At 23.6% G+C, this 23,293-nt stretch overlaps 2 protein-coding genes across 6 annotated transcripts; one reads left to right on the plus strand and one right to left on the minus strand.

Moving 5' to 3' along the window:
• Positions 1–1,464: 1,464 nt before the first annotated feature.
• On the minus strand, positions 1,465–7,360 carry LOC112597566 (cryptochrome-1-like). 5 transcript variants are annotated; one of them, XM_025343670.1, is made up of 10 exons: positions 7,079–7,360; positions 5,537–5,760; positions 5,351–5,459; positions 4,944–5,086; positions 4,462–4,646; positions 3,650–3,882; positions 2,670–2,837; positions 2,437–2,577; positions 2,154–2,305; positions 1,480–1,726 (listed from the first exon to the last, which is right to left on the minus strand). In XM_025343670.1, exons 2-10 carry the CDS (start codon positions 5,707–5,709, stop codon positions 1,480–1,482), a joined length of 1,551 nt encoding a protein of 516 aa, XP_025199455.1. In that variant the 5' UTR covers positions 5,710–5,760; positions 7,079–7,360. The 5 variants fall into 5 exon arrangements, with proteins under 5 accessions (XP_025199457.1, XP_025199455.1, XP_025199456.1 ...); XM_025343671.1 differs by lacking the exon at positions 7,079–7,360 and adding an exon at positions 6,360–6,387; XM_025343672.1 differs by lacking the exon at positions 7,079–7,360 and having other exon boundaries at positions 1,465–1,726; positions 5,537–5,709.
• A 6,075-nt stretch (positions 7,361–13,435) lies between these two features.
• LOC112597587 lies at positions 13,436–22,395 on the plus strand. The gene is made up of 15 exons (XM_025343698.1): positions 13,436–13,520; positions 14,486–14,597; positions 14,714–14,841; positions 14,989–15,065; positions 15,643–15,761; positions 15,832–15,920; positions 16,707–16,952; positions 17,202–17,703; positions 17,895–18,026; positions 18,452–18,994; positions 19,417–19,541; positions 20,868–21,014; positions 21,103–21,236; positions 21,297–21,402; positions 22,202–22,395. The coding sequence occupies exons 1-15, from the start codon at positions 13,448–13,450 to the stop codon at positions 22,324–22,326; spliced, it is 2,658 nt and encodes an 885-aa protein (XP_025199483.1). The 5' UTR covers positions 13,436–13,447; the 3' UTR covers positions 22,327–22,395.
• The last annotated feature ends 898 nt before the right edge of the window (positions 22,396–23,293 follow it).

The following is a 23,293-nucleotide window of genomic DNA, read 5'->3' on the forward strand; positions in this document are numbered from 1 at the left end:
TAAATTAAAATTATGAAAGTATAATTATTATTTACTTAAAATTTTTCTCTGTATATATGGGGTTTCTTTTCAATCTGCTTTTATTTAACTATTTTTAATGAAAACTCAAAATTAAAGGTTAGTTACACACATTTTAGTTGTAATTAAAAGTAAAATGTTTTTAATATTTTTGGAAATAATAATAATTAATAAGATAAAAATGTTACAACTGTGCAAAATTTCTTCTATATTATTATAATATAATAAATATAGCAATATACTCGGCAATAAAAAATCTTAAAATACCAAATAATATGGTTTATTTATACTTATAATCAGAATAAAAAAGATAATAACAACAATTAAAAAGTATTATTATATCATATATAAAATCCTTTAACATGTTCCTTTGTTCCTTATTTTCTTTTATCTCTTAATTAGTATATATAGTTAAAAATATAGGTAATAGTTTTATTAAACTTAAATACTACCAATTATAGTTTATAAATACAAATAATTATAAAATTATTCAATAATGTAAAGTTTAAAAAAAAAATTTTTTTTGATTTATAATAAGTTTTAATTAACAATATGTACCAATAAAGATAATAATTTAATAATTTATTAATTTATTTTACTATTTACACTTAAAAAATGTTTTATTAAAATATGTATTACTACCAGTGTTTAATTTGGAATTAAATGTAATTATTTATATAAGTATAGAATCTTATGCCAAAACAAATTACAAATTAAATATTACAATATTATATACATACCTGTAGTTATAAGGTTTCAGTCATTAATAAATAATATAATTTAAAATATTCTTATCATATTCTATAGTATTTTAATACTAACATAAATTCATCAATAGATACTATGTAAGATTATATTAATGATAAATATCTATTAAATTTGTTATATATTTATAAATATTTTTTATTTAATGTACATAATATTAAATGTAGAAAAAGAAAACTATGTAATAGGTATGCTTAAACAAATGTATGCATTCAAGAATAAAAAATACAGGCATTTTAAATTTAGAGTAAACAAATAACTCAAATACTTATTATCTATATTATGTATCACACCTGTATGATTATATATTAGGTTAACGAAAATGTACCTGTTGATAAAATTTAAATGAACGAAAATCTTAAAAATGTTATATGATAGACTCCTACCAGCTAGCTATAACATGATTGTTTCAACGCACATATATTGCATCTACGGGATTTTATAGTTAAAAAAATAAATATATTTTCTATCTTGGAAACTTCATAGAATAATTATTTGTTGGTAACATTTAGGAATACTACTGTATTGCCATTATAATACCTATATAATTGTTAAAATAAATATGTTTATATAAGTATTGTACAATTAATACATTCATGTTATTTTTAAGATATCATAAATTACTTCAATAATTTTAAATTATAAATAAAATATTATAACTACTTATTTTTAAACTGTATGTGTACAATGTCTTGTTTATCTTTTTAGCGAGGAGATTAGAATTAATTTACCATTTTCTAACTGCGGCTGGCAGTTAGACAGCTGTTGATACGCCAATTTCATTCGCTCGAGATTGATTTTAGAAGCATTGACGTGATTGACGATTGGTAATGGGTAATCAATGCCAATTATACAATTTGCAGTAAATTGAATGGACTCAGGAGCCAACCATGGCTCGTGAATATATTGATTAGGCATGTTATTTAATGCTGGAATGTATCTCCTATAAAAAAAATTTTTTTTTTAAATTAATTCGTTGAATTCATACTACGAGACTTATATTCAATTTGTTTACTAATAACATTTCTAATAGTAATAATAACTATAGAATACATTTATATCATTCATCAATCGAACTTAACGATGAAACACATCAAACAAGTAAAACTATTAGTAGGTATAACAAACTTAAAATAGCCAATAACTATGTATTATAGTTATACCTATTTTTATTATTAGTTACTGAGTAATAATTAATAAGTAAAAACTAATTACTCATATATTATTGATATTTCTAACAATTTTTCGATTAAAATATAAATTTTACTATAAATTATAAGTTTTAGAAAAAATATAGTTAAAAATATAATAATATGCTTAATAATACTGGTATATTACTTGTACATAGGTACATATTATATGTATTTTACCTTATATAATCACCGTTCGGATCTACTTTTCGACCAAACCTAACCGGACAATAGCAGTGAATGAACTCTTGATAAAACGACGAACACGAATACCACATCCAATAACCAGCGTTTACTGACCAATCGGCGTCCAACAATAGTTCATCGAATACCTAAGGATTTTCAGTCTTTTTCGTATTATTTATAACGTACATAAAACGTGATATAACTAGAATAATATCGAAGTTCATATAATATGGTGTCATTTATTAAATGAACAGAGGGGTTTATTTCCCCTGCATACCTTCATTCCTTCTTCCCAAGATAGCCATAGGTCACCCCGAGTGAGAAAGCACGCGACTGCGTGTCTCGCTATGCAGTGGATCCATCCTTCTTGCCTTAGCTGTATCATGATCGCATCGATCCACGGGTAACCGGTTTGTCCCTGAAATCAATTCAATTATTGCATTATATTGCGCGTCAACCGTCACGAACCACATGCTCGCTTATATAGGAATACGCGTGAATATTATTTACATTCGCCCATTTGGATAGAGCTCGAGGATTTTTGTCCCAAGGTATTTGCACGCAAATAGGATTTCCGACCATTCGATCGAAGTTTGGATTGTTGGTGGACGCGCAGTAGAAAAAATCTCGCCACAGTAGTTGTCCGTGCAGCGAAAGCGGTGGTTGGGATTTTCGGATCTATACATGTATAACGCATACACTAGATTATAAACTAGTCATTAAACGTAACAGTGTAAACTGGGATAGTTATGAACCAGATCAATAATTGTAGACGGTATACCTATTTCATACAAAATATAGTAATTAAGAGTATCATTTTTTTAATTTCACTCTACATGACACTACATGCTTGGTTCAATAGTATTCTAAAAATGTGTCTATATATTTAAGTTTTATTAGTATACATATTTATTACATTACTATTATTAATTGTACTTGTGGATTGAAATAATAAATAGGTGATATTTTCTATTAATTTTTCTATGGATAATTTTTTTTTCGTATGATTCAATGTATTTTTTTAATTTAATAATTTTCTCGACATTTTTGTACACATTTTAATTTTTCATCATCATTAGGCATCTTTTATTATTATTATTTTTTTATTTTATATTTAAAATTGTTATAGTTTTGCTACAACATAGATTAAATTTAATATTCCTTTTCGCATGAATTAATGTTTTATTGGTTTAATCGGAAATATGAGAAAATTTATGTTTGACCCTAATACAACAGTTGATAATAAATTTTAAATAAAAAAAAAAAATAGTAATAAGCTTATTTATTTCAGCAAAAAATAAATATTTTACCTATATTTTTAAATAGGTTCAACAATATTTTGTTTTTGATTTTTATGAGGTTTGATATATTTGATCATACCTAACTAATTACTAATTTACAATTGCTTTACTACTTCATCCTACTTATAATATGTTATTTACGTTTATATTACGTGGACAACTAAGTAAAACTAGATGATATATAAGTACCTTCTTATAAAGTTCGTTCAATTCTGAAAAAAACAATCTAGTAGATAAGCATCCAAATTTCAAATATGGCGCGAGACCAGTAGGGCTAGCTATTAAAGATTGTGGTGTCATTTTCGGTTTTCCATAAGATGCAATAAATGCTTTCCGTTCTAAATGACATTGTAACCTTATCAAAGCCTCTGTCTCCCCTCCTATCCATACTTGTCGGGCTGGGTTATTTATCTCTTTAAATCCTGTAAAAATATATTTTAAAATTAATATATCTATTAACATTAAAAGCGTGTACATAAAATTTAATTAATTTCACGTAAACATTTAGGAATATTGACAATTTTTTTTTTTATAAAAAAGATTATCAGTTACCACGATTTGGTTGTTATATTATTAGTTATGTCGCTGTTTTTAAACTATTATGTAATATTGTTGTTTATAAACTTTAATAGGATTATGGATAAAATATGTACATATTGTAGTATAGCATTTTGTACCTGTACAGCAATACTAGGTATACCTCAAGTGTTTAAAAAAAAAACATTCTCTTTACATGTAGAAAAACTATACTTGAAAACGTATAAAAATACCACAAAGATTATTTTTTTGCGTAAATACATGCAATAAATAACATTTTGTAATGAATCCACTATTCAAAATTTGGAAATAAATTTTCTATAGTTTCTATTATAACATTCTGAGCCGATTTATAGAACTTTGGTACATAATATTATATTAACATACATAATTTTATGATACAAAACGTACATATACAATAAATTTGATTTAAAATAAGTATATAAATAACACAATGTATTTACCAAGTTCTTCGAGTGTAGGGACACCAAATATTTCATCGTGGTCATATTTAGTTGGCGTAAAAGCATTACCAAGGAATTCTTTGTCTATGGTAGGTACGGCTCTTTCTGGTGGATCAATACACTCTAATAATTTTTGAAATAAGTGATATGTTAATGGAGCTTTTCCACCATTCACGTTTATTATTCTGGAATAAAAAACAATAAATTAAAGTTAGAAATTTTTTAATATAATTAAACCTGTATAGTGAATTTCAAGTTTTAAAAATTCACAACTTTTTATACTTAAATATTCGATAAATTAAAATGAAATTAAAAAATGTATTATCATAAATAAATTCCCTATAATTGTTTTTAGAATATAACATCGGCTTACAAAGTATAATAACCTTTATATTTAATAGGTGTTATCATTTACATAGGCATAAATGTTTTTGATTTTTAGTATAATAAGTATTTAACTATTTAATGAGTTAAATATTTACTTGTCTAATTGGTACAGAGTATGGGAACAACGTGTTATGACAGAAATTCCCATTTCACTACACATGACTTTAATATTTTGATCTCTCACTCGACCAAACGGTTCAGGATCTTCTTCAAAGGTGAAGTTTGTTGTACCCCATAGCTAAAAACAACTATACTATATTTTTTATACTACATAAATTATTATTATTTGTTATGCAATTTAATGTATATTTAGTTTATATGTCATTATTTTTATTTAAGATGTATGTAATACATAAAATAACATGATGATATAATATTTTATATTTATACCTGCACATCAAAAATCATTGATTATTGAATTAAATAACGCTAAAAAAGCGGTAGAGTTAAAAACGAGGTTTTAATTTATTTAAAATCAGAAGTTCATAGAATGAAAACTTACTTTAAACAATTTAGGTAATGCTTCGGCAGGCTGTCCCTTGATAACAAAAAGTCTAGAATTTAATTTTTTTAAGCTGTTATCTAAATCCACCAGACACTGCAAGAGAAATCTAAAACACAAATATTAAAAACTCATTCCGCACATATATTTATGTTTTACTGCGATAATCATAATTTTGATGTTAACCTCCATTTATTGATGCCTACGTTTGACGCACCAGCGAACCACGGATCAAGTATGAAAATGCATCGGAATGTTTTAGCATTGATCAGTCCTTCTCGTAAACTAGGATTATCGTGCAGTCTCAACCCTTTGCGGAACCAGTGAACTGTGTGTTTATTTTGCACCTCGAAATCCATTGTTGATAACACGAACTTTGTTGAACGTTAGACTTGTACAAAAAGTACTATCTAATAAATTTAAATGATATTGTCGATATAAATATATTTAAACATATCAAACACGATTGAATGAAAACTCGAAAACGATATTTTTAGATATTTATTGATATTTTTATTTATAAGAACCAATCTAAAACAATTTTATGAGTTTTTTAAAACTAATTATGAAAGTATAAATACTAATTTTATTTATTTAATATTTAAAATAAGAAAAAAATAGTCTTGATTTTAAGTGAATTATGTCATGTAATTAATAAGGATACTTTGATTGATATTATAAATTATTTATGTGAAAGTAAAATAAGTTACAAGGAAACAGTATTTAAATATAGATAGTAATTTTAAAATTGGACCAAATTATTTTTAATCAGATAATTTTAACTTAAACTATAATTCTAACTAAATTGACTTGTCTTTATCTTTTAATTTTACCACTCTTCATTCTTACACAAATTATATTTTTAAGATTATTTTTTATTAAAAAAATGTATACGCTTTTAAATTATTAAACTTTACACTATTAATACAACTATATACAATTAATTTAAATTTTAAATTTATAATTTGATCATTCTTACGAAGTTATATTAATTTTTAATCATACCTACCTAAAAGTAGATTTTCTTATATTCCTATATGAATTTGAAATATTATAAGAATAACTGTATTCGTTATTTCGATATTTGGTAATTTTAGCTGTATTATTAATATGAAAAAAGATATCTACTGCTTAAAATATTAATATTCACATTGACAACACTTCATTTTTACTTAATATTATTACGATTAATTCGTTTTAATTTTCAATGCCATTTTTGTTTGATACTTTTTTTTATTAAATAATTTCACCTGTGAACATAAAATAAATAGTATTTGATTATGTTTTTTTGAAGAATAATATATTGTGTTATTTTTTATTAAGTAAATTTAAAACTTAAGTATATAGTAATAATATAAATATAGAATTTTTAATTTACTTTGATAAAAATTAAATTTGGATATATTTTTATAGATAATGTAGGTACATTAGTTTTTTTTTTTAAATATTTTATTATGAAAATTTTATTTTTTTTAACACTAATTTTGAATAATTAGATATACTTGAGTAAGGCATATCATTATAAGTACTTTAGTACTCTACCTACTCATAATACCTATTATAGTATAATATAATATATTAAAAATACCCAACCGTATTGCACCGCTCTTTACAAGGTAAATAGCAAATTAAAGTGGTAAATAATGAGTTTAATACCTACCCTGCGAAACACTTCAGATGTAGGTACATCTATTTATTAACTACCTATCGACAACCTATCCAACTTACGTATTCGTCGTTTTCGAAATTGCATAGTTTTTATTTCCCAGAGCACATTTACACCGACTAAGCCCGATCCGAACGTTATCGTCGTGGTTAAAATCGCAAACGAACGTTTTTTCACCACAAATTATATTTTTTAAAACATGCAGTACTCGGCACGAACGTCGAGACGAACGCAATAACGTATTTTAGTGCATTTTGTAAAAAATATTATCACAACAAATACAAACTAATCGCGCTAATAGTAATAATATAATGTATTTAACTGATATAATCATAAAAACCACGTCCGACAGCGATCAATGAGCAGCGCGCGCGGCGACCGACTAACTGCATTGTAGATCATTTTTTTCAATAGAATACGTTTTATATGCCTGGGTACATAATAATATTATGGTTATTGTCACTCGTTACAATAAGTATAATATTTCATTTATTCGGATTCGAGCTAGTCACGTTGCACAGTGGCGTGTGGCGACCGGTCACGTTGCCGGCGGTGTGGTTCAATAATAATAATATATTATACGTCATGTAGGTAGATATAATATACATTACTATTTGCTATCATGCACTGTGCCAACGACGTCACGAGCATTCGCAGGGTATTAGAGTCCCGTCGTATACATTTTAATACTTTAGTATTGTTATTTGAATAAATATTGTACGATTATCTGTAAGTATGAGCAGTTTTCGTTTGGGTGAATGACCCAAAATCGCATATAGTTTGTGCAAATTTATACACATATCACTGAGACAAAATTTACATGAATACCTGATTTATATCTTATACATTTTCTTTTATGTTTTTTAAAACAAACATAATAATCATAAATTAGCTAAACATGTTGTTATCGCCTTTTTTTGAGATTCTGAGCGAAGCGATGCATTGATTTTACAATTATATGTGTGTGTTTTTTTGTCTGTACCTGTGTATATTTAATAAGTAATTGACAAAATACTTTGATAACTTTGTAAACATATACTAAAGCTTCCAATCCAATCCTAATTTTAATATGTGACTGCGATAATAATTAGTATTAGTCAATAACAGTAGCGTATTTAGGAGATGGGCCCGTCAGGCATATATCCACCCACATTTTTATATAAATACTAGACTAGTGTAAGTGCAATACTCAATAGTATGAAGAAGGAGTAAAACAATTCTGAACTTAACTTTTGTGACCCATCCACAAAAAAGTTCTGGACATGTGTCACTGGTCAATTCGTAAAAATTTCATGGTTAAACAAATTTCAACTGAACATTACCATAATGAATAGAATGATGGGATACAATGAAGAATATAAATACTTAACAAAAATTAATTTGATTTGATTCATCAATAAATATGTAGAAGAACTTTAAATTTTGTTATTGTATAATGACGGTGACGAGTACTAAGTTATTAGTTGAAGAATTAAAATTTAACAATAAATCACCTTGTTATGACGAATAGATAACTAACTATGAGTTGAAAGTTATCAGCCAAACATGGATTAGGCCTACCGGGGAAACCATAAAAAACGCACCATGCTTTTACCTCAATGGTGGTGTGAAAATGAATGCATTGTTATTATTTTTGTATAACTGTATTTTCGTATTGTAACCTTTAAAATTAATATATTGTAAGAATAGTTAATTGTACATAAAAATACCCATAGCCTTATAACGCAATACCAATAACTTTTACATGAAAATATAAGACTTTTTTGTCCTTATAAAGTATTCAAGTTTTTAAATTCATTAAAAAACGTTAATAACCTAACCGTTAAGTCACACAGTGATTCAGTAATTTTGGTGATATTAGAGCTATGATATTTCAAGTTGGTGAAATTTATGATCCATTAATGTAAGATTTTTATTATTTTCATACAAGAGTACAACATACTTATAATCAAATTTAACCACTTAACTAACAAAAAACAAAATTAAATAAACCAAAGTGTTCATGAGAATCGTGTCAACAAACCAATGTGACCTAACAACTAAATAAGATGAAATAAATGAGTGAATGGTGAACGAATTTTTTTTTTTATGGTTCGGATCAATTTGTTAACCTACTTGATTCATTCAGTCATGAACGACACATCTATAGTAAAATTAAGCATGTAGGTATATGTGGTATAAATGTGAACAATTTAGGTATATAGGCAGATTCTAGAATAAAAGTAACTTGTAAAAAAAAAAATTGAAAATCATCAATACAAGGGATTTTTTTTTACAACTGTTATAAAAATACTAAAAGTATTTATATAATATAATATAAAGTCAACATTTTTATAAATGCGTGTTGGCATAATTTAATAATAATACTTCAAATAAAAAACAATAAATTAAGACAACAAAACATTTATTCATATAAATCAATACTATTTTAAAAAGCTATCCTAATATATTAAGCACCTGCTTTTTATTTTAACTTACGTGCAATCATAAGTTCGGACATTATAACTTATATTATTTTTTTACCCAACAAAACATGAAATGGACGAATCTTTTTGTCTGTTTACACAACGAACGGCGTTTTTTAAGTTCAACCGTTGTTACCACGGGCTCTATTCTACCACTAGTTATTTCAGGATCTAAACAAGTGTACACATGAACCAGTGTTGTTTCGTTTTCAATCTCAGCCAAAACTTGTAACGGAATGCACTTGAATTCGGTTGCTTCGGTTGCATCAAAATAAAATAAACTATAATTCCGTCTAAAAATTAAAAATAATTTTCAGATAACCTTTTATATTTTGATATCTATTTTTAATATTGACTAGTTGAATTTGTTATAAACAATCATACTTTGATATTTTTAAGTAATGACACAATAACGGAGATATATTGAGATATCTGAACTTATGTTTAGAAATCTAATTCGGGTAAATTGTATGACGTAAGTTAAATAGGTTATTTTTCCTGTAGGTAAAAATAATAAAATTTCAACTTTTTTCTAAAATTTTTTTTAAAACATTTATTACTTATTATGCATATAAGTACGATTTTTTTTTAATGGCCGAAGAAAGTTATGTAAGAACAATATATATTAGTTTTACCTTATTAATTAAAATTATAAACATGATTGTTCACGATATGTAAACCAACTACATCATTAATATTTGTTGCGTAAAATTTTATAGAGTTGTATTTTTCTTTTACCTAATAAAAAAAAAAAAAAAAAACATGATTGTTAGGTTTTTTATAATAACAGATCTATATATTAACATTAATAATAATATTATTTTTTTTTCAATCTTGTATGACTTTGTAAAAATTAAAATGTTGATATTTTTTTGAACATACATTTAGTATTCATATATATAATAAAAAAATCATTAATATTAAATTTCATCATTGTATAATATGAATCATTATTCATTACTCTGTAAATAATATAATTAAATCTTATCACTAATGTCTGTTACATATATATAGTGATATAGCCCTGTTATTTATTAATTTATTTTTATTTATTTATTTGTTCCCTTCTAATTCTCCAACATAATTTATACAATTTAGTTTGTCTTACAACCAAAACAATTAAATTTAAAATTTATTTTATTAAAATTATATTGGCCACTGGATCATGATAATGCGTGATGTGGTAACTTTTATCACAAATCGACCGATGTGTTTCTAGTAGGTTCAACTTTCTGCCATATTTATTTATTGTTTCGACATTCCCTAAACGTAATATTTTCTTATTTTCTAAATCTATTAATTTAATTTTACTTATGTTATTTCTATCGTCACTGTAAAATATTATGTTCAAGAATCTTATTATATCCTTTAATTATGATTTCCTTATTATATTTATGCCTGTGGTATCATTCCAGATGACTATTATAAGATTTTTTTTTTTTATTGTATGTTACAATGAAAAAGTTATAATTAGTTACCATAAACTATTGTAAGTATACCTAATAAAAAAAATATTATTAATAAATAATAAATAATAAATAATATATATATATATATTGGGGTGGTCTCCTTATTTATATAGATTATATAAATTAATATAAATTAAATATAAAGATTATGTTTTTATTTTTTTAACTAAACTGCTTCTAGTTAAATTAGTATAGATAAAATATTAAAATCATACATGAATGATTAATACATATACGCCAGCATTAGAAAAAAGACTTAATAAACATGACATTTTCACTTAACATAAAATTCATTCCATTTCAACATACATAACACATCAATACAATTTAATATGTTTTCATACAATACATTTACGAGTTTCTTAGCAATAAGTAAAGATATGGAACATTACATAACTGCATATCAAGTATTTAAATAAATAACTGTAAAATAACGAATACTTTTTGGTTATGTAACACAATTAATCCTATACATTTTAAAAACCATGATACATTTAAATATGTCCGATTTATGGATCCAACTATAGTATCTCCGATATCCAAAATAAGATATGCATTTTACAATAAAGTTTCTTAAATGAAATTACAGTAAAAGATATATAGATTTACTGAGTAAACAAATCATAGATCATTAAACAATAATTTTTTTCAAACATATGAACTAACTAGTAATAATGCTTTAATACATGTAAACTTAATTGTAAAATCAGGATTAAGAACAAAGTTTTACAATCTTAAAAAAATTACAAAAACCAACAATGTCAAAAGGATTTTTTCATCAATACAACAAAATACAAAACACACTTCAATAATATCAAAATTGTCCAAAATATCTTCTATAATTTGACATTGCCTCAATTGGTAACTGCAGATGTAAATCTTAACCAATTTAATAATTATTAGTAGTACAAAATAACTAGATGAAATAAACAACACAAACAGAAAATTAAGTAACTTAATCAGATTTGATTAACAAAAAATAAAATAATTAATATGTTATGTACACTATAGGTGACATGTTGGTATATTTTATAAGACGCAATATAACCAAATTTATAAAAAATTAAATTAAATAAAGTGGGTAAAAAGATACCTACCATTTTTCGATGCAGTACATTAGATGTTAAGTGTGTGTAATTTAATACAACATGGTATACAATAAATTATTCAAAACGAAAAGTCTATTAAATCTGTATCACTATAAGTATACGAGTAATTCATGATATGTTTATTCATATTGATATTAAGTAATTAATTTTACTATTATTATTACAGTAGAATAATTAAATTTTTGACGAAAACATTGCACTTATTATACTATTAATATATAATTATTACGAGTATAATAATATATATTAATGTTTTAACATATAGTACACATATTTATTATTGTTTAATTTTGAGTCAATACCATCTTTCTGTAAAACAATGTGAATAAGTCAATGGTATAAAAAGATATTATCTATAAATTAAATTTATCTAGACAGTTTCGTAAAATATAAAAATAGTTTTAGGTCTCTACCATGTTTTTGAATTATAAAAAAAAAATTAACATTGTAGTTGATTGTTTCAATACAAGCTACTATTTATATTAAATTTTCAAACCTTAGCTTAAAATTTGAATATTTTATGAATTTCCAGTTGTAAAACAATTAACAAAACTTCATTATTTGAGAAATCTCTAATAAATTTTAACATTAAATTCTTTTAAAAATAAAAATAAATTATATATATATATATGTGTGAGTGTATTTTAAAATTTTTATATTGCTATTAAAATAATTTATGTGGAAATTCATAATAAATTTCAAAACTTTTTGACCTTGCAGTCATTTTTAGAAATAAAATTAAAAAACATTTCAAATTTCATATGTCTATAAATAACTCAACAAAAGTTAAGATATTTTGAAAATTTTATCATGTATAGAAAATAGTTATTTTAATATTTGATGAAAATTTCAAGTATCAACTATAATTTGTTTTTGAATTACAACAAAATACAAGTAGGTATCTAAAAACTTTGAGAAAAAAAAGTTACTATTTTACAGATTAAAATATAGTAAACATTTTCATAAAAATTGAAATATTTTAATATTGTTTTTAATTTATTTAATAATTTTTTAAATCAGTTTATTTAATGAATAAGTACTCGCTGTAATATAAAAATATAGGTAGGTAGGTATACTATAGTAACTTCATATGAACAAATGGTTACTATAGTAACAGAAACAGTCACCATAACATTTATTTATTATACACTCACAACACGTCAAATTGGTGTCACAACATTGTTGTATATTGTGTAATTATATAGTTTAACTATTTAAAATAACTAACTTAGAATAACATAATTTATTTTTATATGTTTACAATTTAAAAATACATCTTTTTATATATATATATAATTTTTTTTATTCATAATTATAAATATTTTATAAATGTATAAAAAATTCTTTAAAATATGTAGTTTTGTGTTAATAAATGATTAAAAATAATTATGTCGAGTTTGAATGCTATTGTTTATTTATGCAAAGAAGTATTTGATGAAAACAGTCAACCCACACAAATTGGTAATGTATACGGTATATTATACTACATAAAATATAGATGTTAAGTATATAAAATACGTTGTAGTAATTTACTATTTAGTAAAATCTACTTTTTCTTACAAAATTGAGTATTTCATAAAATGATTTATAATATATATTAATATAGGATATCAACTATTGAATAAAATATTTAATAATGACTAATAATTGATAACACAGATGAAAAAAATAATATCTTTATGTGTGTACTTGCCGATTATTTAATAAAAATTAATAACTTGTTTTTCATTAACTAATAGAATCTGAAAGAAACTTAAAACTTGCTCCGCAATGTATTCTTTCATTAAAAAAAATTCAAGATAATTGGATAAATAATTTCAGAAAACATGTATGGCAAAGATTTCCATTTTTAATTTATATACATTGATTCATAAATATGTATTTATTTATTATAATTTATTAAATTTTGAAATGTTGTTAACATTTTCTCTAATATATAGTAGCTGTAAACCCCTTTCGTTATTTTTGGTAAAAAAAACATTAAAAATATGTATTTATTATTTATATCTTTATTACTGAAGGTTTTAAGCTACAAAATAGGTTTAAACTTTAAAAGTAGAACATTTAGAATAATTAATATCTAAAATAAGCATTTAAAATCTTATATTTCTATCCATTTAAATTTATTGAGTCATTGGTATTCCCTTATTTTCCTTATCAAAATCGTTCAATGTGTTAATACGTAAAATAATAAGGACCATCTGAGGTATTTTGGCTTGGGCTTTTTATCATAAACAAAAGTAAGTGTGAAAGTGTTATAAAATAAATTTTTTTTATATTTTAAGAATGAAAAATGAATAGTTTTAATTTCATAAAAATTCGATTTTACTACGTGGTTACAAATACATATACGTATATACCATGTATATATGTTATATTTTATTCAAAAAAAAATATATAGCAATCAGTTTTTTAATTTTTTACAGAGATTGAAGAACAAGCATCACGATTAGGAATAGACATAGAGAAAGAAATACATCTTTTGAGTATTGCCAAGCAATGCTTACTTGAACCATTGCCTGCCGATTGGTTTCCTTGGTACTTTTAAAAAAAATGATCTGCATATATTATTATAAATATAATCAAAATATAATTAAAAATTATTAATTTTATTATAAAGATTTATTTAGGTTTATTATGTAATTATTTCGTAGTTATATCGAAAAAGAAAATAAGTATTTTTACTATAATAAGAAAACTAAAATATCTCAATGGGAACATCCTTTAGATGAATATTACAAACAGATAGTCGAAAAAACACGTTCAGAAGATTGTTCAACAGGTAAATCAAAATAAAATATCTGATATTTATTCTGCACATAATAAATTATTATATATATATATATATATATATACCTATGTAAGTTTTAGTATTACTAATTATTATTAATTAACTACAGTAACAATTTAAATATTATTATGATTATAGGTCAAGACATATCATTAAACATAATTCTTGACGAAGAAAATTTACTCGACACTACTATGTATCATCATACAAAAAATGTAAGTCTTAAATTTCCTTTGGAAAATTTTAGATCACCCAGATATATGATACGTCTGAAATGGAACTTTTGTGTGCTCTAATATAGTAGTTCTCTTTCTTAATCCACATAACACATGGGTGAAATAAACAGTCTTAAATCACATAATTCTATTATTTTTTCACATTTACTAATTTTTCTATTTCTAATACATTATTATGACTATGTAAAATATTGTTATTTAATAGTGAATCATAAATTCATTTTAGTTATTATAATTATTATTATTTTGATAAAATTTTGATAAACATTTATATTTATCTTCAGATTTTATATTTTAAACCTGAAATAAAATAAATTACTGTATGCTCATTTCAAATAAAATCAACTCTTATTATTATTTATCACCAAAAATGAATATGATTAGTATCAATAGTGACTTGACATTTTGATCAATTATTTTACAATTTTACAAAAGTTAATATTTACTATTTTTAGGCTCTTTATTACTACATATTCATATCGTAATAACTAAAAGAGGTTTAAAAGTTTTTTTTTTTTCATTTTTAACTAATGATTAATTAAAATTATGTTTTAAGAGTAACCATGAAAAAAAATCGGTCGCTGAAAAACGAACCGTACGTTTTAAAACTCCTATAGAAGAGTCATTAGATATTGATGAATCCGAAGACAATATGAAGTTTTTAGGACCAATAAAGTAAGTTAAAAATTAATAATGTTCAGTAATTTTTTAAATAGATAATTAAATTACCTAATTAATATACCAGGTTAAACACACCTTTTACAAATACATCATCTACTTTACATAGTCTACCCCAATTTTCAACAACTAATACTTATGATCAAAGAAATACAGGTAAGATTTAAGATGAAATTTATATTAATAAGTAATTAGTTGCTCAATCTGTAAAAGATTAACTAATTAACTAATTATTTTCTCATGATAAACATGAGAAAATACATTTTAACTTTAAATATTTCTATTTTATTTTCCACATATTTTTACTAGCTTATTTTTTTATACATTATTATTATTATTTATTATTATTCTGATTTTTGTGACAACTACTAACAACAAAATATATGTTATTCTAACTAAATATCATCTTATACAGTATAAAAAAGTTCGATTAATAAACAAAAATAATTTCACACATTGCGCATGTATATTTCAATATTAAACATTAAAAATTGTATTTCTCAATCATTTATCATTAATTAGGATTTAGGACATTAGTAAAACTTAATTAATTTCACTGAAATTTATGAAAAACTACAAAAAAATAAATAAATAATATTTATAATTTTTAGTTGAAATTTATAATTTCCAAAAAGATAATACATGCTGCAGCGCATATGCAAAACTACTAACCACATAAAACAAAAAATGATATAGATTAAGAAATATGAGTGGTTTTTTTTTAATCTATAATATAATTATTATGTTGGTGGAGACATTGTTAAAAATGAAAAATTCTTCATTAAACATTAGTTATAAATTCAGTAGGGTTTTTTCAAATTCTAAAATCATAATATGACGTTTTTATCACAAACCTTAGGTTAATAATATAAGTTTTAACCTTATGAATTGTAATAAATAGATTCTTAATTATAAGATTCGGGATGTTATTGATTGTTCTAGCTAGTCGAAGCGTACTTTCCAAATATAATATATTACCAAGCAAAGATGAACTATCCAAAAAATCCGAATTAGTTGAAAATACTAAAAAAACAAATTATGAAGATCCATCTATGAATTTGGACTTTACTATAAGAAAAGAAAATTTAAGGAAAATTGACATAACACTGACGGAATCTTCTGATCGATCAGAAAGTACTTCATCTGAAATTCAAACAGATAACTTGAACAGCGACTTTGAAGAGACCGGTAATATATTTCTATACTAAGATTTATATTTATAATACTTATATAAAAATACCTTTATTATAAAATAATTTATCAAAACTATTTAAACATAAAATAGGCACTATTATAATTTATAATCATAAATAGTTGTAGCTGCCAATGTATTTTTTAAATAAAAAAAAAAAACATTATTTACACAGTTTTTATCCCAATATCTTTAGCATAGATATTACGTGTATGTTTTTAATTATATTTTTTCATTCAAAATAGATCAAAAAGAAAAAGATAATATTGTAACATCAGTTCAATTAAATAAACGCCATGAAAAAACAGATACTGTTAATGATGATGGGAAATCTGCAATTGATAATTTCAATGAATTTCAATCCATAGGAAATACAAAATTATATAATGTTAAAAAAGATGATTTGATTAGTGATAGTGGAAATTCTACTGCAAAAGATTCTAAAATAATACAATCATCAATAGCTTCTAATAGTTTGTCTGCAACTAAAAGTAAAATGGCAGAAATAACCCAACGATTTCCGATCAATCAACTTTCAAATGAAACTAAATCGTTTAAAAGGAAACCAACAATAAGTGATGAAGGTATTTTTGACATAAAATCTAAGATTGAATCGGAAAATAATTTGGAGGACAATAAACCAACATTATTAGATGATCCTCGTATTAAAGTTAAAATTGAAGAGCATTGCGATTTTATAAAAAATAAATTAGAAAACACAATTAGAACAAACCAAAATATATTAAGGTAAAAAATAACTATTAATTTACAATATATTTTGGTAATATTTATAGAGATATAATTGTTATTAAAATTATTATCATTATTATTATGTCACGATAAAATTCTTAAGTTCAATAATATGTGTATTGTATATTGTTATAATATAATCTTTATATGATTAATTATAATGATTAATTACATTAATTGTGCTTCAGGGAGGAAATGATTAAAAAGATTGATGATGTTATTCAAAAACAAAATGATAATTTTGAAAAACACATTGAAGCACGACACAATGAGCTTTTTTCTAAAAACGAATTACAATTAAAAAATATGCTAAAAAATGTGTGAGTATCCAAACATTTTTTTTTGAAAAAAATGTACACCTTTCTTAAAATTTATTTATTTTCAGTATTACCTGTTTTATTATATTTTAAATCTTAAGTGTAAAAAAAAAAAAAGTAAAAGTTAAACATTTCTAATAAATTGTCTTAATAATCAAGAAAGCCACATAAAACAGTGGGCAAATGTCAAATGAGAATATTTACGCAATACTAATTTTCGACAAAATCCCAAATTATTTTATACATATTCGTATATGTACAATTTTTTTTTTTTTTTTTTGAAATTCAGAAAAGGATAACTTTAAAGACTTGAAATATTTTCAAAATATTTATAATATCAAATTTTTATATGATTTTCAAAATACTTTGGTGCTATTAAAATAATGATGATATCTAGTAATGTTAATAATTTTATTATTTTTATCTAGGCAAGAAAATATTGAAAAGTCCTTAATTGAAGAATGTGACAAAAAATATATTCAAAATATTTCAAATTCTGAACAAATGTGTGCAGAAAATTTAAAAAAATTTAAAAAAGATTTAGAGGACTATACAGATTTATTCAAACATAAAATACAGTCGGATCTTGATGCTATATCAAACGAATTAAAAAAAGATTTTGTTAAAAATACCGAAATAATAACCGATGGATGGAACCAAACATTAGGATCGTACAAAAACGACGAGTTGGCAAAAGCTAAACATAATTTTGAGCTAAGTACAGAAAGTATTAAACGTGAAACAGAAGTTGAAATACAGCAGTTTCGCGTAGAATTTCATGAAAAACTCAACATTATATCCGAAGATAAATTAAATAGCGTTTCTAAACAATTGGATATAGCTTTGCGAGAAGAAATTGATTTAGTTAAAAAACGTGTTAACGAAAGTTCTAAACAAGATATAAATAATAAAACTACGAAGCATATACCACAATCAAAATTATGCAATGACTGTTCAGAATTTAATTTAGAGTAATTAACGCTCAGAAAAAATATTTTAACTTATATTATTCGGGATGGTCAAAACTTGAATTTTCGAGAACTTTAACTTTATTGTTTAAACTTGAATTTTACAAAAACTTTTGAACCATTCAAAAATGAACTACAACAAATTGTAAAATATGATAAAATTAAAATAAGCTTTAATTTTTAAAATGAATTGTTTAACTTTAAAAATACTTTTCGAAAAAAAAATACAAACTAACCTGATATTAAAATTAAACATTTTGAACTTGAATACGTTTGATCATTTTAAACTATTCAAGATGTTTGAGTTCAAATTCAAATCACCATTTTTCTCAAATTTAACTTTTCGAATTTCTTAAGGCTCGAGTGTTCAAGAACCCATCCTTATATTTAAATCAGTTAACTCTATATCTATTAATTAATTGTAGATATCAAAATACAGATACGCATAGGATTAATTATAACGTCATAAGAAAAAAAATTCAACATTGTTCAAATGAATTAAACGATGCTCTAAAATTAGTTAACGAAGTATCATCAACAAATGAAAAAGGTAAATTATTAAATCAAAATTGATTTATTAAAATATAAAATACACTTATTAAAAATTAAGGGTACTTTTTGGTTATTGCGACTACCAACGATTTTCGGGTATCGTGATTACCAACGATAGTTAAAATATAATATTGATTTAAACATAAAAATAAAATAAAATTTGATGTAATTGATGAAATTAATAATTTACACGTTGATCAGTATTTCGACGAAAAGGATCATCAGCTGTTTGAAAAGCTTAACACCACATAAACTCAATCAAATAACTATCGCAAGATGCTGACGAGGTACTCCCTTATATTTTTGGCTTCACCATTTAGCTGATTCCCATAACCGTGAGCACCTGTTTTTAGATCTAAAAAATTGTATATGTTAACTGTTTGGTAATTGAAATTAGTCTTTTCTTTAGTTCTAATTTTTAACTCTACACTTACACGTTTAGCGATGGAGTGCATTTTTATAATGGTATATTATATCAAATATATTTTATTACGAGGGTCTTTCCATAGAAACCGAATGTAACAAATAGAAATTCTATTTCCACGGAAAGACCTACATAATAACGTTTAAATATACAAATCGCGATACACGAAAATAGTAGTAGTCTCGATAACCAAAAAGTATCAAATTTAGTTCACACAATGAGACAAATACATGGTATAAATAACATATATTAAAAGACAAACATGTTCTCGTGTTGGAAAGATTTTAGAATTTTAGAGTTCTTTAAAGGCTTCGCTCTCACGTTCACAACTATACTTAGCAATGTACAATTCGAATTTAATAAAACACCAGAAATAGAATAAAATAAAATACAAAACAACTATTATTTTTAGGATTTAGTTGATATTATTAATTTCTTTATTTTTTACAATAATAGTTTGTAAATTTTAATCAACCAAATAATATTTATCTCGTTTTACACCTTTAATCGTGGATTTATTCAAATTCTGATTTTTGAAATTTATAAGTTTACATAAAGACCACGTTTTAAACTTATAATTGTATACCATATAATAAACATTAACTCCAATATTATATTCATTTTTAAGGATTATTATCATTTATGCTTAGCGAGGTCACATTTTAATAAATCAAAATTTACTCGTTCGAATTTCCAAAAAATATTTAGCCTAACAATATTTACAATAAAAAAAAAAATAATAGTTTTCATTTGAATAAATTTGGAAAAAATGAAGATGAAAAGTGAATAATAGCGAATTAGTAATATAATATAATATAAATTTGTAAGCACTTCTCGAGATAAATAAATAAAAAATTGCCTTGATAAATTTATATGATGAAAATTAAAATTTTTTTACAGAATGTAACACAAATTTATTTTTTAATAAGTGTTCAGTTTCATGTCAAACTGAAAATATAATTAATCCATATCAAAAGCCAAGTTTAAAAGAATACATTTATCCTGCCGAGTCGTCGAGTATGCAGTCTATATTTAATAATCCATATGGTTTGTAGATTAAATCTTATTAACCCCCTCAAAAGTGTATTTAATAATTTTTATTATCAACAAAAAAAAAAAAAATAATAAAAAATAGTGTATTTTCAAGATGTTAACACAAAATACGCTAATTATTTGAGTCAAGCAAAGATGTCCGAAGATTTATGTTCCAACTATTTGACATCATATTCTCAACAACTTAATTACAGTCCATTACATACTTTAAGTCAGGTAATGATTTTAATCGAATTTTTTGTCATACTTAAATTAAATTGATTTAATATTAATCAGCAAGAATTGAAAGTGAAAGCTGCAGAACAAAATATATGTCGTTTAATCGATACGTTCAACAATTTCAAGCACGATAATATTAATCACATTCCTAATAATACTAATAGTAAGTTATTATAAATGTTTAACATGTATATTATTATTACAAATGAAATTTAAAATATACTACGTAAACTTTTACGTATAATTCAAAATAAAACAGCATATAAAAATTAATATAGGACTAAGATTTCTAAATATTTACACACATAATATGATTGTTAATCGATCATACATTAGTACATAAGTAATAAGTAGGTACTACATTATGAAAAGTCACAAGTAAAAAACACATTTTATGAAAACGTGATTAAAAATTTGAATTCTTGTAAAGCATATATTATTTGCTCTGTTAAATCTACCACTTGATCAGCACTTATAATTAAAACATATTTTTAAAAATAAAAATATCAAATTGTGCAAAGACCCTTAATATTATCTAATCTTAATCTTATCTTTATGTTATTTCAATTTTTGATGATAGGTAGTTAGATAATGACAAATTACTATCATTAGAGTGTTTTTAAAATAATGGTAAATGGCTCTTAAAAATAAACACAATTTAGACCCAGTTTACATAATGTATAAATGTATGATGTATTAATAATAAGTTTAAATAATTAGTGATTAGTTAAATCGTAAAATGTATCTTATATATCGCATAAAATTAGATTTATTACTCATTTGTATATCTCCTAATGTGTCATCGAACACTAAATATTGAATCTAACAATATTTCTGGAAGTCACTTAGGGGTCGAGGTTTTATATAAGCTGTTCAAGTGTTAGATTGTATTTTATTTTTTTATTTATAAAATAAATAAACATTATGCTATTTAATTAATAAAGTTTTTTTTTTTTTTTTAGTTTCTGATGAATATAAGTTTACCAATATTTATCAATCGCTATCACCAAAACAAATAGCATACAATCGAACGAAACATTTGAGAGAATGGCTTTACAATACAGATTTGAAAAATAAAAAAAATTGAATTCTCCGATGTTACAAATAAGTTACTTTTAAAGTGTGACTTAAATCATTATAGTTACTAATAATAGGCTCCAATAACTAAAAACAATAAAAATAGTGATTTAATAAAAATTTCTATTTTTGTTACTTATATAAAAATACGTAACTTTGTATATGTACTTATATACATTTTTATATTTTGTTAGAGCAAACATTTTTATTTTATTACAGAGATGTATAACACTAAATAAAAGTACTTTCAAAGTAACCAATACAGTATATATATATATATATATATAGTAACCTATACAATTGGAAATTATAGTTGGTATTCATCATATTTGTTGACAAAGATTTAGTCGAATTTTAGAAAAAATTGTTTTAAATAAAGCTGTATTTAAATATAAAAGCCAATTTTCATATTCACATTCTAAACCACCACGACACAGTCCCCTATCAATGTCATAAAATGTGTCAGTTCCCTTTATCATAAATAATTTTTATTGTAATTTGTAACTATGAAACTCACGAAGGGATTACAATTGTGTATAAGCCTTTTTCATTTTAACTATTCTATCTATACTTAAACTTACCTAAACTTAGTACAACGTTGCCGTTATTCACAACCGTAAAAATTTGAAAAATTTTAGGAAATTATTTCTTATCTTTGGTAAATTTTCATTACTTTGCTATAACTATTATTCTCGGTTCAAAATTTTTATTTACTACTGATTCCATTTTTCTACATGTTAGGTACCTCTTGCGTTTCTTTTAAAATTGAGAAGAATAAGAGTTATGAAAATGAGTGCTAAAGTTTAATGAAAACTCTTAATTCCTTTGTCATATTTCAAAAAAAAAAAAAATTATAGGTACTTAAATACAAATATTAAAATGTTATTATTTATAAAAATAATAGCTAATTAACATTTTGCAAATTGACATTTTTTAATAATTTTAATTTCAAATTTGCTTATCGATATTAGTTTTTT

The sequence above is a fragment of the Melanaphis sacchari genome, unplaced genomic scaffold, assembly GCF_002803265.2.
Source record: "Melanaphis sacchari strain LSU unplaced genomic scaffold, SCAv2.0 Contig42_pilon_pilon, whole genome shotgun sequence".
Lineage (NCBI taxonomy): Eukaryota > Metazoa > Arthropoda > Insecta > Hemiptera > Aphididae > Melanaphis > Melanaphis sacchari.